The 16266-nt window shown below is 39.5% G+C and overlaps 7 protein-coding genes across 7 annotated transcripts; 3 read left to right on the top strand and 4 right to left on the bottom strand.

Annotated features, from left to right (window-relative positions):
* The first annotated feature begins 21 nt into the window (after window positions 1-21).
* Window positions 22-1612, top strand: BX661DRAFT_187627 (cyclin-domain-containing protein). The gene is made up of 2 exons (XM_051537265.1): window positions 22-777; window positions 924-1612. The coding sequence occupies exons 1-2, from the start codon at window positions 409-411 to the stop codon at window positions 1563-1565; spliced, it is 1011 nt and encodes a 336-aa protein (XP_051389302.1). The 5' UTR covers window positions 22-408; the 3' UTR covers window positions 1566-1612.
* Window positions 1613-2544, bottom strand: BX661DRAFT_187625 (acyl-CoA N-acyltransferase). Its single transcript, XM_051537264.1, has one exon. It carries the CDS (start codon window positions 2104-2106, stop codon window positions 1648-1650), a length of 459 nt encoding a protein of 152 aa, XP_051389301.1. The 5' UTR covers window positions 2107-2544; the 3' UTR covers window positions 1613-1647.
* A 1357-nt stretch (window positions 2545-3901) lies between these two features.
* On the bottom strand, window positions 3902-4527 carry BX661DRAFT_187623 (uncharacterized protein). The gene has a single exon (XM_051537263.1). The coding sequence runs from the start codon at window positions 4289-4291 to the stop codon at window positions 4010-4012; it is 282 nt and encodes a 93-aa protein (XP_051389300.1). The 5' UTR covers window positions 4292-4527; the 3' UTR covers window positions 3902-4009.
* Window positions 4528-8526: 3999 nt separating this feature from the next.
* On the top strand, window positions 8527-9270 carry BX661DRAFT_60849 (uncharacterized protein). The gene has a single exon (XM_051539312.1). It carries the CDS (start codon window positions 8689-8691, stop codon window positions 9208-9210), a length of 522 nt encoding a protein of 173 aa, XP_051389299.1. The 5' UTR covers window positions 8527-8688; the 3' UTR covers window positions 9211-9270.
* A 1-nt stretch (window position 9271) lies between these two features.
* Window positions 9272-10792, bottom strand: BX661DRAFT_60848 (uncharacterized protein). The gene has a single exon (XM_051539311.1). The coding sequence runs from the start codon at window positions 10421-10423 to the stop codon at window positions 9344-9346; it is 1080 nt and encodes a 359-aa protein (XP_051389298.1). The 5' UTR covers window positions 10424-10792; the 3' UTR covers window positions 9272-9343.
* A 1925-nt stretch (window positions 10793-12717) lies between these two features.
* On the top strand, window positions 12718-13786 carry BX661DRAFT_187620 (uncharacterized protein). Its single transcript, XM_051537262.1, has one exon. It carries the CDS (start codon window positions 13049-13051, stop codon window positions 13721-13723), a length of 675 nt encoding a protein of 224 aa, XP_051389297.1. The 5' UTR covers window positions 12718-13048; the 3' UTR covers window positions 13724-13786.
* Window positions 13787-13830: 44 nt separating this feature from the next.
* On the bottom strand, window positions 13831-15455 carry BX661DRAFT_187618 (uncharacterized protein). Its single transcript, XM_051537261.1, has one exon. It carries the CDS (start codon window positions 15147-15149, stop codon window positions 14031-14033), a length of 1119 nt encoding a protein of 372 aa, XP_051389296.1. The 5' UTR covers window positions 15150-15455; the 3' UTR covers window positions 13831-14030.
* Between the last annotated feature and the right edge of the window lie 811 nt (window positions 15456-16266).

Genomic DNA, 16266 nt, shown 5'->3' with positions numbered 1-16266 from the left:
TCTTTCATCATTCCCCCAAATTTTTCTGTCCCTAATAGATGCGAAAAAAAAATTGTGAAGAGAAACTGTGCTTCGTACACGTCTATTTAAAAGTAAACCGAAAGGCATCCCTAAAAAATAATTTTGTCTCTGAATATTTCTTTTTTTTTGTATTTAATAGTATAATAGTTATTTTTCTACACTTCCTTTCCGCATCCCTTGTCCTCGCAGCTATTATTTTTTGTATTACCTTGTACTTGTTGATCCCTTTTTAATATTCTATGACACGGTCCAACAGCAGCATCGAATAGGTACCGGTACGCGGCTTTCCCACCCACCCTCCATATTGCATATTTCGTACGCAACCCAGAAATACTAGCGAATTCCAAATTTACAAAAAAAAAGTAGAGAAAAAATCACTTCTTTTTCATGTTTGATTTTTCTCAGACTCCCCCGTCAGTGACGCTATCACGAATGGCCGCACTCATCGAAAACATAGCCAACGCCAACCAAAATTTTCTAGGTGCAACAATGAGCGACGTCACACCCTTCCATTGTCGGGCAATACCCAGAATACCAGTACATGCCTATCTGACGCGAGTTCAGGAATTCCTATGTCTGGGAAACGACTGCTTGTTGGCGACCCTCGTGTGCGTGGACCGCATTAGCAGGGCACAAATGCTTCGACCGGCACTAGCCGTTTCACCCATGAATATTCACCGACTGCTTATATCAGCTATTGTTGTTGCTCACAAATTCAACTCTGACGTGTTTTTCAACAATGCTCGATACGCAAAGGTAAGTGAATAAAAAATTTATTTATTTATCTATACCAGAAAACTACGCACCCCTCAAACTAATTATGCTGACATGCTATTCACATTTACGCTAACTTGCGCATTGTGAATTTTTTTATAAAAAATGGCAATGCAGTTGTTTTGTAGGTTGGCGGACTTCCACTGGCAGAGATGAACCAGCTCGAGCTGGAGTTTTTGTTTCTAATAAAATTCGAGCTAAAGGTTGACGATAGCGAGCTGGAGCTAATAGGCGAGTGGCTAATGACAGAGTCCCAGATACAGTACCGAGCAGTGCATGATACAATATGCGTTCTCGATGCCTATTATGAATCGAAAGCGGCAATTTTACCAAACATCAGCAACTACCATCTGCAGTACCCGACTCCATCAATGGACCCGGCCGCGGGCGCGCCGGTCCCGCCGATGCAACTGAATGCCCACGAGGGATACCCGATTCCACAGGCGAGCCGCAAAATGCAGGAATCAACTATGTCCTCTGAGGGCACGAGCATGAGTAATTATCAGGATTTGATCACACCATCGAGCCTTGGTACGATTGTGACGACACCCGCTTGCCGCGATGTGTGCGACGAGCAGGGTGGGTCGTGGCGAGAGTCGATGGCAATGCCGGTGTCGCCCGAAAACGACGTAGTGAACAACTCGCTCGGCGGCATGACACGAGGGGAGATGATGCAAACAGGCGACTTGTTTATCGGGAACGCCCCTGTGTTAGCGTCATCTGCTGTTGCTTTAGGAACAAGACCCTTGTGTCGCGGAAACAACGGCTAGGGCACTGTAATTCTTTCTTTTTTTGGTATTTTTTTAAAAGCTGCGAGAAAAAATAATACATTTATTAAACAAATTTATACTTTCACAAGTCCCTGTACATCCACAGGGTTCTGATTTCGCCAAAATCCTTTGTCTCTCCCTTGTTGTAAAATCCGCATTTCTCGTAAAACACTTTGGTTTCAAATCGACTCCACAAGTTTACATGATTAAAGCACTTGTACTTGCCGTTATTCTTTATGTAATCTACAGCGTAGTCGACGAGCTTTTTCCCCAAGCCTCTGCCTCCAAAAATAGGGTCAACGACTATGCGACCTAGCAAAATGGATTCGTAGCCATCGTAAATTCTAAGGTTGCCCACGACCCGGTTTGCATGTATCATGACAATATTGCAAGTATAGGCTGTATCCATGTCGTGCTCTTCGCTGAGGTTTAGTTTTAGCACTTCGCGGAAGACATGTGCGCGGAGAGCCTTAGCCTCTGTGTATTCCTCCTCACTGGCAATATGAATGTTGAAATCGTTATCTATCTGGATTCCAGGCATTTTTGTCTAAGGTGATCTTAAAAAATAGGTACGTATAAATAAAAAATATATTATTTGGCGATTTCTGTTAGTATTGTATACAGGTTGTTTTATTTGTCGGACAAATATCTGGAGACCCTCGCGCAGTTATTGTAAATAAACACTAAAGAAAAATATAATTTATAGATCAACTTAATGTAGTGTTGGTACAATAAAGTGTGGATGGTGTGGGTGAATAATTTTTTTGAGAAATATTGGCGATTGCGCCTTATTTAAATACTAGGCTGGAATTGAAAAAGACGCAATTACCGATAAATAAGTCTGAGACAGACTGCTTGATAGAAAAAGCGTAAGGTTAGCACGAGTTGGATTGAAATAAAAGTACATTAAATGGACTTTGGTAGACAAATTTAGATTGTGTAAACAGGTATAATGGTATTTTCTAAGGGAGATACCGAGATATTTGTCATTGTATTTTTATTTTTAAAAGCATGCGCGCACAAGCGCGTTTTCGTTTTAGTTAAACAGTGACCCGTTTGCTCCAAAGCCGAAAATCGTTTTCTTTCAAGCTTTTTTTCACATGGTGCATATTGCATTTACCTAAGTATTGTGCAAAGGAAATTCCGCTGAGCTTCGATCTCAACCAATATATGTTGCTGATCCTGTAAGATTCACATATTTTTGGCTGGGGGTGTTGATTTGCACTCAGCCAGCGATTAATAACAGCAACACTTTATAATTTAAAGTGTCTTTGACACAATTTCATTACTTTCTTGCGCTCTTCTCACTTTTTACAATCCCTTTTTGAATTGCTCCAACATGACAATCAAAAATTGGGTTTTCTATATCAAGCCAATGGCCAGCACGGCATATGCCAAAGTGTCTGCTCTTGTAAGCCCAATCCGGCCAAAAATCACGGCATCAATTACAAATTTAAAACTGTTATAATTCACAACGTGAGAAATGAAGGTTTCTATAATCATTAATACGGCGATTTTCATTTGAAATTGTATTTTTTGCTTGCCTAATTCGAATACCCCCAAAAAATTATTGCCATTTTGAGTGCTATTCGCCAGTTGTCCGTAAGCAGAACAAAAGCAGTTATTTTCTAAAGCACATCTATTCTGGGTTTCAATAGAACTGGGATTATGTAAATGACTGGAAACTAAAAACATAGATAACAGCAGAAAATATTGTTATTGTTGCTGGTGTAGGAGATCAATTGAGCTACTTGCCATACAAATACTGTGACCTAATCCGGACGAGAAAAATTACCCGGGTCCGACATAACTGCTGGGGCGCCATGATCAAAATTATAATATGTGACTCGTATCAATTATGATTTGCTTTTTGGAATATTTTACAAAACCAGGGATTTTCCTTATCGTACATTTTTTGTTGGTTGTTTTAGTGTGGCAATTTTATGTAAATATTTGCAATAGAAAAAAAGCAAAAATAAATTATAATATGTTTATTGCAATGTGTATGTGGATCGGCCAGGATGGCGTCGGCTGACACCATGGTGCTTGTAAACCAGTTGTGACAGATTTCCATGTTTGAATGATTTTAAATAAAACAAATTCCGCAAGCCTTTTCTAGAATTGAGCTTAAATTGAGGACAGCGCCGACAGAATAACGCTAGCTGTCAGTAGAGACAGAATATATGAACATTTTCAGTCTACGATTGCAATTTGATCATATTTGTACTTCGGGTCCCAAGTTGGCTCCTAAATTCAATCTATACTAACTCGAGGCTATTGGCTAAAATTGTGAATACCCTTGTGTGGTAATTACGGTCAAAAGAATTATTAATAAATAACCATTACTGCATGCGCGTGCACAATATTTGTCAAGCATAAATAAAAATACCGACATGAGCGCTTAGGAATTTGATTATCCATAGTATGTGCTTAATTGTGAAAAATTAGATTGGCAAAAGACATAACATCATTGTGCACCCAATAGCTCCGCCTTTTCCACAGAAACAACAGTTGCAATCTTGCTTGAAAGACGCACCACCATTATCGCGAACGCATTTCTCATAGCCTTCATCCTTATCTATGCTAGTACTGGTCAGCTTGACAGTAATGGAGCTGTTCAAATTTGGCTTTACGCATGCCATTTTAGTGCATGCTATAGCGCCATCACTTGCACAAGTGCACGAGTTACTCTCACGCTTGAAGGACAAACCGCCGTTGATTGACATACATTGGTTGTAGCTGTCGTACTTGAGTATGTTACTGCCAGATAGTGTTGATTTAACTTGCTCAGAGTTTTGATGCAGCTGCAACCATCCTTTCTAGTCGACATTATTCTGCAAAATAGCCTTGGGTATTTTGCCTACTTCCTGCGCCTGGCCAACAACAAACACTACGGACATGTAAATTACAGCTAAAATAATTTTACGAAATATTAATGTGAGAAAGTTTAATTGAAACAAATATACAATTAAGAGATATTTGGATAGAAATGATAAATACTTTTGAAGGTAAGAAATTTTTCTATATATTGGTTGATGGCGATTAACTGTTTAACCAGTCTTGGCTATTCCAGCCAAACACACAATCATCAATAGGTCATACAGTTACTAAACAAAGTAATATATTTTTCATATTCTCCGGTGCATAGCACTTATATACTCAATACATTTTTATACATAGTATTTTATCTCTGCACGTTCATAGAACGTCTTTCCCAGAATTTAACATTTTTATTTAAAGCTAACAATGTCAACATTTGAGACAATGCTTATTTATCAACGTGTTTCGAATATCTGTATTAATTTATAGTCAGTAGCAATGCACTTTTTTACTGGGAAAGCTTTTATAATAGCATTGTTTATCTAACCGCATTGTTTTTAACTAATTGAATGCAATTTTTTTAGTTGACCGCTGCTTTGTTATTAAAATATTTAAGTTAGGAATTATTGTAGAATGTAAGTTAAACTCCCAATACACAAACAAACAATAATTAAACAAGGGATGTTAGAAAAAGTTTTTTTTAAAAGAAATTTCAATGTATACATTAGATCAACATATCAAAAAAAGTTATAAACAATACTTCATTGATTCTATAGATGCTGTGTTTTTAACCACTATTTAGAACAAAAAATAGCAAGTGTCATACATTGTTGTTGCTTTCAATCAGCTAATTGTGATATTTGTCCTTGCATATTAGACGCAAGCCTTTATTGTGAATTTCTTTTTTATTTCAATAACAGTTACTTTTGTTGTTTTACTTTATACTACACTATCTGGGCCTTTGTTTGCTTATAATTTTTTAAAATATTTTATTTTTAATATTCATGCCAGCCAAGTATTAGCCACTTGCATTTTTGTTGACAAGCGCAATACAATACTGATTGATAATTGGGGAAGTCAAAATACTATGTTAATCTGGTATCTGAAGCTACATGTTTAGCAGCTGACGTTAGCTATTTTCTATTAGCTGCCATTTCAAACAAGCTGAGAAGCAAAACGAGTGTCAAATGACAAGTTGCTTGAATAAGGCAAAATAAATTATTTACGCATATTTGATAATAACTTAATAATAAAAAGAAAGCAAACAATTGACAGGTGATAAATGATTAAAAGAAACACGCATGCATTATCTTGCCTTTTAAAATTTTTATAGCATAACAAAATCAATTATTTTGCAAGAGCAAAAATATGTGCATTTCCATCTTTTCTATTACATAAGATTTTGCATATATACAGCAGACACAAAAACTGTTAATTTTTTGGACTATCGACTTTTGTACTTGGTGTATTTTTTACACTGATGGCTCAAATAATATCTCGGTTTACTATTAATATACTTTACTCCCACTACACATAGCAATGAAACTTGCGGGATTGTTTGCTAATTTGTTGTACAAGTCAATATTAAACATCTAAGTATTTTAAATTTATGCATGGATTATTGTGTAACAAAATTCAAAAATTGTATAAAATATATGAAGCTTAGACTTTAAAATTTGAGCACCAGGCTTAGAAGCGGCCTATTAACACGAAATATAATTTTAAATTATAGCTGCGCCATTTTTATTTTATTCTGTATTACCAAGAGTACATTCATACATTTATAGCAATTACAACAAAATTTTCATAATTTTACTATTTCTCAGTTATGGTCATCACTTGTGACAAGGGCAACATCATTAAGTCAATGACTCATAACGGCTTCACTTCTACAAAAATTAGAAACAGAATACACATCAAGCCAAGCACAGCTAGAACGTATTTTAGTCGGCACTGTATCTACATCAAAAGGCCCAAGTGAGGTCGTCCTACAAGTTTGACCAAGGATGGCGAAATCTTTATTCAAAGATTTCTCTATCACAGGGAAGGGATTGGCATCGCTACACTTATTAAAAAGATATCAAGGGAAAAAGGGTTTCAACTAAATAAACAAACTGTCCAGAGATATCTTTCTCACACTCGGTGTAATAAGAATAGTTTATACAAAATATATTTATAATTAAAAATCTATTATAAGGGAGCTTAAAGAGCCACGCTTATCTATTCAAAATTATTGACAGTGAAAATAGAAATCGCGATCGTAAACAATCACAATTGCAGTTTTCACGTGTCATTTACGCTCAAATACTGGGGAAAAATTGGTGCCCGCTTTGGGGAGCATCAATCTTCCAAATGGAGCCAGTGCTATCTTTCAGCAGAACAACAACCCTAAGCACATAGCCCGTGGGACTCGCCACTGGCTACAGAATCATGGTATCAATGTCTTGGCATGGTCATCACAATCTCTCAAGCTTAATCCTATCAAAAACCTTTGGGCTCTGCTGAAAACCCAGCTTTGCAACTATGCCATTCATCCAAAAAACATTGGCAAACTATTCGAGCGAGTACAAATTTATTGGGCAAATGTTCCAGCTACTACTGTAAAAAATTTAGCACATTCAATGCCCAAGCGCATAAAAGCAGCTATACGCTTACGAGAGCTTCTGGTTTAAAACATACAAAAAGGTTTATTAGACAAACCATTTATTATAGTTTTAATGATTTTATAAAAAAAATATTTTTCCTCCACAAGCAACTTGTAACCATTTTATATAAATATTATAAGTAAATGTTTATCTTTCGAATGATAATTTTAGACAAGCAAATAAAAGCAAATTGGTTTATGGATAAGCTGAAAAAGATGAAATAAAAATAAAAATAGACAGGTTTCATGTCTGCTGTATATTCACTTACCAAACAATTACAATATCGTGGATATTTACTACAGCTTGTGCATATAGACTGTTTTTGCAATAGTTCTTCCATATAATTCTATTTCTATCTCCGGCGTATTTGAACCACCACTTTATCTTATTATAAATAGAATTATCCTTCTTATTTCTTAGGACCTTTTCTGGTATGATACATGGAAGAACCTCTTTTTGTTATGAATTTCTGGGGGTTAAACATAGTACCCCTCTCTAGCTGAACACATGGTAGGTGGATGACTGACCCTCCCAGCTAAGGCCAGAATAACCCGTCTTCGTGTAACTGTGCCTTCAGCAAAAGGAGGGGGGCGCAGTCTCCAACCTCCAAACGTCAATGGCTAAGCAAGGCGTAACAAGCAAACAATTCAAGGAGTGCAGGGAGCAGGGGGGGATGGGGCATTTTTGACAAGAAATTTATAATCGAGGGCATTTCTGACATTATCCTTTTATTTTAACCAATACGAAAAACAGGGGGGGGCTGGGTGCTATTTGTATTGTATTGTATTTCTTGGCTAAGCGGTGAGTGGACTAACACATTATGACAATTGTTTGACCGATATTGCAAACCACTTTTTATAATTGTTCCTACACGATATATCCTTTTTTCATCAAACAAAATTTGTAAATGTATTCACAAACGTGGTTTTTAACAATAATATAATGATTAAATATCATATATATTATGCAAGTTGTATGTGTAGTACCTAAAAATATAACATTGTTTCCAATCGAAGGCACATCCGCCAGTGTACAAATGGCAAGGCGATATGTGCAATCACGGCGGTGATTTGATCCGATCACCGGAACGGTTGAACCGGGACTGTTTTTTTGTGAGTATCGTCCGACATCCAAAAAGCGGTGAGAACATAAATAAGACACGCGACCTCACTCTACTCATCCCCTTAAATATATATTGTAGCATTTTCCCCACTCCAATTGCAATGCAAAAATATTAGCGCGAGTACATAAATAAAAAAGCTCCGCCTGAGGAATTAAGAAGCATATGCGCAGAGTGTGACGAAAGGCGAATCAGTGATTCGGCTCCAAGTGTGCACACACGTGTTGTGGATAAATGGTCTTTGATTGACATTAGAAAATACGCTGACGACCTACTCAGCTGCACTCATCAGTGCACTTTTACAATAAAAAAAATGGGCGTCAACATTTATACTTTGATGTTTCAACTGTTTTTTATTCTCATTCTACAATGAATCGGAAAAAGAAAAGTGAAAAAGAAAATTTCACAATTCAAAGCTCCAAAGTGAACAAGCGTTTAAACCATCATTCTCGTTTGTTTCTTTCTTTCTTGTACATTTTCATCTGAACAACATTCAATTTCAAGAGCACTCTTTTAATATACAATTTTATTTCACCATATGGAAGCGGTCACCGCCCCTTCAGCGGTCGAAACATCCCCAAATACACATTTGAGTGTTGCCATAGGACTGACAGTCGCACTTGTCAGTGCCATCATAATTATAACCTACGCCATGACAAGACGCCGCTTAGGGCGTATGCGCAGTGGAAGCGAACAAATGGAACTGCAAATGCAAGCTATGAGACAGCGACAACAACTGCTTGAAATCATTGAGCGAGCTCGAAGTATCGAACGCCCTCACCTGAATGAAAATCAACTAAGAGCCCTGATCCGCCGCACAATTACCGATGACGCAGCTGCAGCTGCGGCTGCAACTGCGCCAGAGGGGGTGGCTGAGACTGAGCATGGCGAGCAGTACGAGAGCGCACGGTGTTGTGGAATTTGTTTGATGGATTACTTGCCCGGAGATTTAATAGTGGACTTGCCTTGCAGCCACGCATTCCACGAGGCTTGTGTCTTGCCTTGGCTAAAGATCAATGACAAATGCCCGTTTTGTAGTAAATCATGCTGTTTGAAATAAACACCTGTTTAATGTACAAAAAATAAATTTTAAATACAATGGTTATGACAAAAGCCTATTCAACTGCCTAAATTAAAACAAAAACCTTACATATGCATAACAATATAAATAATAAAAATGCTTTATAATAATGTTATAGCTGGCTATAAAAAATGGGACTGACTAGAACCTGCACTCTTGCTGGGAAAGCAGGAATGGCCAGTTCTCGCTGGAACTCGCTGCTGCCTCGACTCCTCCGCGCTTGAGGCAATGCAGCGTCACTCTCGGTCCAGCGGTAAGGTACATTTACTAGTTGCAGCCCACTACCTGGAACGGATACCACTTCCGTTACAGTCTCAGCATCGGCCCCAACATTAGCTTCGGTGCTGGCATTGACTTCAAAATTATCGCTGACTTCAACATTATCGTTGTTGTCAGACTGCGTTGCCAATATTCCCAGTCCCTTAACCACATCTGCTTTGCACAACGGACACAGCGTAGACTTTTTCATAAGCCAAGGGCCAGCGCAGTCAACGTGGAATGCATGGAGACACGGCACCAGGTACACCAGCTTATCTCCGCTAGCGACATCCGAGAGACAGATGGAGCAGCTCTCGGGCTCTTTGTCAAAAAGCTTCTCTTGCAATACGTCTTTGCTGTTAGTCTTACCGTCTATATGCTGCGCATCATTATCAGACGCGTCGTCGTTTTTTGCGTCCAACAATGGACCCCTGGCAATATTGTGTGGCAGCAGGTCAAACTGGCTCTGACTAAGAACAAAGAGATCTTTGCGGCCATTCCCTTGTAATTGTTGTTGTTGCTCTGCCCCACTAAACGCGCCGATTCTTCTTTGCTCGAGCTCCCTTGCTGCATTGCGATTTCGAATTCGCATCCGCTGCATAATCGTGCCAAAGAATATCAGGGCAACGAGGACGCATGCGCATATGATTAATATGTAGTAGATGCTGATTTTTCTCTGCACGCCGTTGTTTGAAGTCTCAGTCGGCGTGGTATCTGGTGGCGACGTTGCCTCTAGAAATATCGATGTTGTTGGAGGGGGCGCACCAAGCACGGTGACTATGCTTGGTGACGCTTCTTCTTGTGGTACGGGCGACGCGCTCGTGATAGCAACCCACATGCTGCTTATTAGGAGTGTGAACAACAGGGGCAGCATTGGCGCCATCCGCCGCGCTAGAGTGAAGGTCGAGCGCTTGAAAGAACACGACCACGTCATGATGATTGAATTGAGGGGTATGTGTAAAAGGTATAAAATGACAGCAGTGGTGTGAATAGGTTTTCTGCCTCGATTTTCTGGGGTGTGGGTTTTTTTTACGTATTCTCTGGTATGATTGACTTGGTTGCTCGATTTTCTCGACAGTGTTGATCGTGCTCAATGGGAAGCTATGGCTGCGGTATGGTTTGGCAATGACGGCGGGTGGTTGGTTGTTGTGTGCCTTGTCTAGTTTTGTGGTCGTGTGCGTAAGAAGATGAAAAATTGGCTTATACAATAAAAGGTCAAAAAGAAATGTATAAAAGAAATCCAAAGAATTACAATATTGAATTAAAAAATTGGTTTAGCAAAAAAAAAACTTGATAAAAAGAGAACAGAAAGTAAAGTCGGAGAATGAGTGGACGTACCCTTATATTTTTAAAGGGGTGATAACTTTTGCCCTTTTGCACAAAAAGAATAATTGTTTTATTTCAATTGCAGAAAATAACATTGCTCATCCGTGTCCTGTCTCCGCACTCTGTCTGCTGGACAAGCAGGCGCAATCGGGTGTTGGCAGAAATCTCAGGAAAAGGGAATGGCACAATGTCGGTTGCATCTCACGAGCCCATTCTTCTGTCTTTTCTCTTGTTTGTTCTCTCATTGTTGTAAACTGTAAAAAATATATATATCTTGGCAAATAAAAAAAGTCGTAGGCACCAAAAACGAGCACACAATCAAGTTTTGCAAAAACAACTCGGACGATGACAGATCCGCCCCAACTGAATATATGGAATGTGTAAAGAATATTTGTAGGAGTGCAATTATTTTACATTCCTCCTTTCATTTTTGAGTACTTTACAATAGAGTGGGAATAAAAAATATCGCACAGAAAGACTGTCGACAAAAGCGCGCCAAAGCCTTTTTTGGAATGTTAAAATGGAAAATATAAAATTTTCTCATGAGAAGAAAAAAAAAGTTTTAAAAGCTAAAGTAAAAGGGTGGATGGCTGCTATCCGGCTTTCTAAATTATAGTCCACTCTACTCGACGGCACCGTTTTTTAGTTCTAATCTTGTAGATATTTGTTGGGCAAGAGGCGCACATTCTGCATATAGCGAATTGGCGCGAAACCCAGATAGCAAATTGCGGATACATTTGGGTTGCAGAAAGTAGCATGGCTTGTCTGCCACCTGTTCGCTTTTTATATCCTGAAATCAGCATCTAAATCCGAATGTGATCCAAATCAACCAGCTCCACCTTTGTCGTCTCACTAAAAAAATACATCCGCTCTGGCGACAGTGGCTTTCTATAGCTGTGCAGTACACTAAGCCAAGCTAAGCCTTGTTGACAGCGACGATGCTACGACGAATGATACTGCTTAGATCCTTTTTTGTTTTTAGTATGCCTAACCGAAAGCCCGCTTTTAATTTACTACTCGAGATTGCCCACAAAAAATGGAAGATCCCAAGCCCTGCTTTTCGGATAATGCGCTTTCTTGGACCCAACAACCAGGAGCAAACTTTTTTAAAGGTGGCTTTTTGTCTTGACAGGGCTAGAGTGACCAATCATCTGATTGTCGATGAGAGGTGGCTGCAATATTTAAATTTTCAAGGTACTAATTTCTGAGCTTGATTTTTTTAACTGGGCAAGCATTCGGGCAGAGCGCATTGTAATTTCTAAAAGACTGCGCAGCCAGCCACCCAGCCACCCAGCCAGCCAAGCAACCCAAAAAGCATATAGGCTGTCATTTGGCTGGCGTCATATTGCGTTGGTTTTATTGGGCTTTTCGGGGTTTTGAACTTGCCTGCCGAATATGCAATATCAATCCAACGTGTCTCTTTATATTCCTGTGATTGCTCACTCCCCGCTTTTTTCTTTTGCAAGTCATTTGAATAATGCCTTTGGCTCTATCACGATGTTTAAACGGTGTCTTTTTCTTTCTTTACTTTTTTCTTTCATTCTTTCGATGACCCCATGTGATACAGATGATACCCGTGATTATGCAACAGGCAAGTGGACAAAAAAATAAAACAAGGAATTTTTTCCAAGAAAGAGATGCGGAGAAAACGACAATCATGCATACAATTATTATTTCTAGTTACTATTTTTCCCCTCTTTTTTCTATCCCTTTTTTCATTTTGTCTGCCATTTTTGGGGGCCTAATCGCACTGGTACAAAAGTGGGGTTTTTGTCTTATGCGGCACATGAGCGTAAAGTAGTGCATTGTCTATCCGAAAAAGAACCTGCAGTGGTAAATACCCGAAAAGTGAAAGAAAAAAACGCGAGTGCACTTTCCATTTACTTTTCTCCAATTCACTATTCTTAGACCCCTGTTTTTTCCTTTTCTTTTCAAGCAAGAACAAAAAGGTTGAAAACTTTGATTTATTTACTTGAATACCCTGCAAAATTTTACTGTTGATTTTACTCTCATTTCCTTTTCTCATACGATTTTTTCTCTTTTAATCTCTATTTTTACATTGATTTTTATATCGGTTTTTCACATTATTTTCTAGACTCGGTTTTGTTTTATTTTATTTTATATTTATTTTACCCATTTGTACCAACACTCTGTTTCTCAATTTTGTTCCCTTTCCTTTCGTTTCTATTTGTATTTATTTATTTAGCCTTCAACTTACATTTATTTTTTATATATGCAAGCACAGACAATTGTGTTTGTTGTGGTCGCTATCAGCGTAACAGTGCTGACCATATCACTAATGTTCGTAGTGCGCAAGTTCTTCGTGCCCACTTCGCATCCATCCGAGCAGTACTCAGGCAGCACAACCACCATCAGCGCACAAGAGAGGCGCCGTCGCGTGTTGCAGTTTCGGCCGAGCAACCGGCCGGTCAAGCCCTACAACCCATTCAGCAAAAATGAGCTGCAACTTCTCCCAATAATGGTACTGACACAATCCAACATTGACCTAATAAATGGCACAATAGCGGCAGAAAGCGATGAAAAGCAGGAGCAACAGCAGCGCAAGTCGTTTGAAATTGAACATGACAACCTGCGGTATGCATCCCCTGAGTGCAGTATTTGTCTGGTATCGTATGAGGCAGAAGACCTTGTGCGTGCGCTTTCGTGCAACCACACGTATCATGCCGACTGTATTGATGTTTGGCTTACTGAGCGCAGTGCCCGGTGCCCGATTTGCAAAATGGATTGCCGCGAGGCTTTGGGTTTGGAGCGTCGGTTGCGAAAGGCAAAGTCAGAGACAGCTGTTGAACAGTCATCTGGTAACGCCGATTCCGATGCCATGACTCATCATGCTATCGATATACCCTCCCCGCCGCCCGCTGCCCTGCTTTCTCCAATTACACTGTAGATTGGTGTTTAAAAATAAAAAACATTTACCATTGTTTATTTATCGTAGTACAAATTAGAGAAAAATATGTAATTGCACTTGTTTTTTCCGTGGGAAATTCAACAAGAACCTTTGAAATTATATTTGCGGGTAATCATCTATTTCTAAAATTACACTATTCCCCTTTTGTTAAATGGATAGTTGCATTATTCATATATGGACCCGAGGATAAAAAATAATTAATAGTTAAATTAGAGCAAAAACAAAACAAAATAATTAAGGGGTTAAACGTGTTGCGGGTTGTTGATAATAATGTCTGCTGCGGTCATCACATCTCGGTGAGCTGAGAGAAAATGGCAGCGTCCTTCACCCCTGAGTGGATGGGGCTGGATCCCGCATATTCAGGCTCCTTCTCGCCCTTAAACTTGATTGGCAGCGCAGCTTTGCGCTCCTCAATGCTAGCATCTGCAGCGGAACTAGACCCACTGCCATACGTATTGATGCCCACAGTAGCACCGGCACCGCCAAAGGCATTTATCGAGCCGCTAGAGTAGTCCTGGTTAATAGGCACAAACATAACCTTGGTGTTGGCAGCTCTAGACATCATTACCATGCTGTCGAGAGTGCGGATCTGCATAGCCGCCGGCGTGTTGAGAATCTCAGCCGCCTCGCGCATCAGCATAGCGGCGTCAACCTCGGCCTGAGCCTGGATAACCTTGGACTGGCCAATCCGCTTCTGCGTAGCAGCTGACGACAGCGACTCTTGCAGCTCACGGCTTAGATCAATATCCTTGATGAGAATCGACTCAACGGTGACGCCCCACTCGTGCGCAGGCTTATCGATAATCTCAGTGATGGCTGAGGCAATATTGTCGCGGTTTTCAATGAGGTCCTGAAGATCGCGGCCACCAAGCACCGCACGCAAGGTTGTTTGCGTGCGCTCGGCCAAGGCATCGTGCACACTGGATACTCCGTAAGTGGCTAAATACGGGTCGTTGACATGCCAATAAATGACAGCCTCAATTCCCACCGAGACATTATCCTTGGTTACAATGGACATAGACTTCATAGGGTTAATTTGAATCTTCGTATCCACTCGCCACATACTTTCGGTCATCGGGTTGACATTGACTAGACCTGGGTCCGCTGTCTTGTAGTAGCGTCCAAAGCGAGACACCAAAGCAATTTCACCCTGCTTAACCTTTTTGTAGGGATTGGGGCAGCAGAAGCAGCAGGGAATTTGTCCAAACCCGCCAATAAATGTTCCCAGAGCGTTCATTGCCCGCTCGTAAGTGCTGTTGGAGGATATTGGATGCGATGTGGCAAATTTTGGTGGATTGAACGCTGCTGGCAAGCCGCGAGGCGGCGCTACTGGCTGTGCCGGAGGCACATAGCTTGAGCTCGCTGTCGAGGTCTTGATGTCATATGGGGGAGCAGCGTTGGTCATATTGGTAATGTTGGTGCTATTGATAGGTGCAAAGTAATAAAGTATGTGAGTATTGGTGATAATAATATTGTAAAATAATTAGAAAATAATTGAAAGATTGAAGACATGAAAAAACAAGCATGTCCACGTTGGTAATTTATACATGTTTGAGCGCACTAAAGAAAAATGGTTGCTTTGATTTCTCAAATGCTGAGGTTTTTTGGCTGCGCCATTGTCCCTTATTTTTTATTTTAAAAAAGGATAAGCAAATGGGATGCGGGGGAATGGAGCAAAGGGCGGAAAAGCCAAGGCGCAGCTCAGAACAATATATTTTCTAAAGTAGGAATTCCATGGAAACCCAAAAAAGAAATAATAGAAAGAGAAAACAACGTGATGTTTTTTTGTTGCTTCCATTTCTCCAGAGACTTTTGAATGGAAATCAAGAAGAATAGGAATTGTACTCTGAACTTTTTAACATCCTTCCAGTATATTCAAGTGTAAAAAATTAATGTACATGCAAATCACTATGCAGAGATGTATATATGCCTGAGAAAACAACCAACACGAGATTGCATTTTCTTCATACGTCATTTAAAACATTTTCAATAGAATGTTTCCAATTACATAAAAAAAGAAAATAATAATGTACCATGTGCATGAACCCGCGTACTGTCAACAATGAGCGTATATGAAAACGAGGGAGGTAAATTTTTTGTTTTATTTTTGACGGAAAATAAAACGGTGTTGATACTTGGCAGGTGCACGCATAGCTTTCAAGTCAAGCATAATTTTTTAAGTTGATGAATGAACTATACTAATGCAAATGGATTTTGGAATTTCCAGACATTTATAGCGAAAGTCCGGATTTTTAAGCGGGGGATTTTCAAAAATCGTTTTTTCCAGATTTTTTTAATAAAATTTATTATTTCGGGACGAATTAAATAAAAAAATTAGAAAATACCGAATGCGTACCAAACAACACCCTTTAAAAATGTGCATCCGCCGGGAATCGAACCCAATCAACTATCTTGTACTGCGGCGTGCAGGTTTACTTGTACCAGTTACACCATCAGGTATTATGGTGCATGTGCATTTGTTGGATTCCTTATGAGGGCAGGAAAGTACAAAATCGGGTTTG

This window comes from Kickxella alabastrina (assembly GCF_025024165.1).
Source record: "Kickxella alabastrina strain RSA 675 chromosome Unknown BX661scaffold_26, whole genome shotgun sequence".
Classification (NCBI taxonomy): domain Eukaryota; kingdom Fungi; phylum Kickxellomycota; class Kickxellomycetes; order Kickxellales; family Kickxellaceae; genus Kickxella; species Kickxella alabastrina.
Note: the sequence above shows the minus strand (reverse complement) of the source record. Positions and strands in the feature narration are given on the sequence as shown.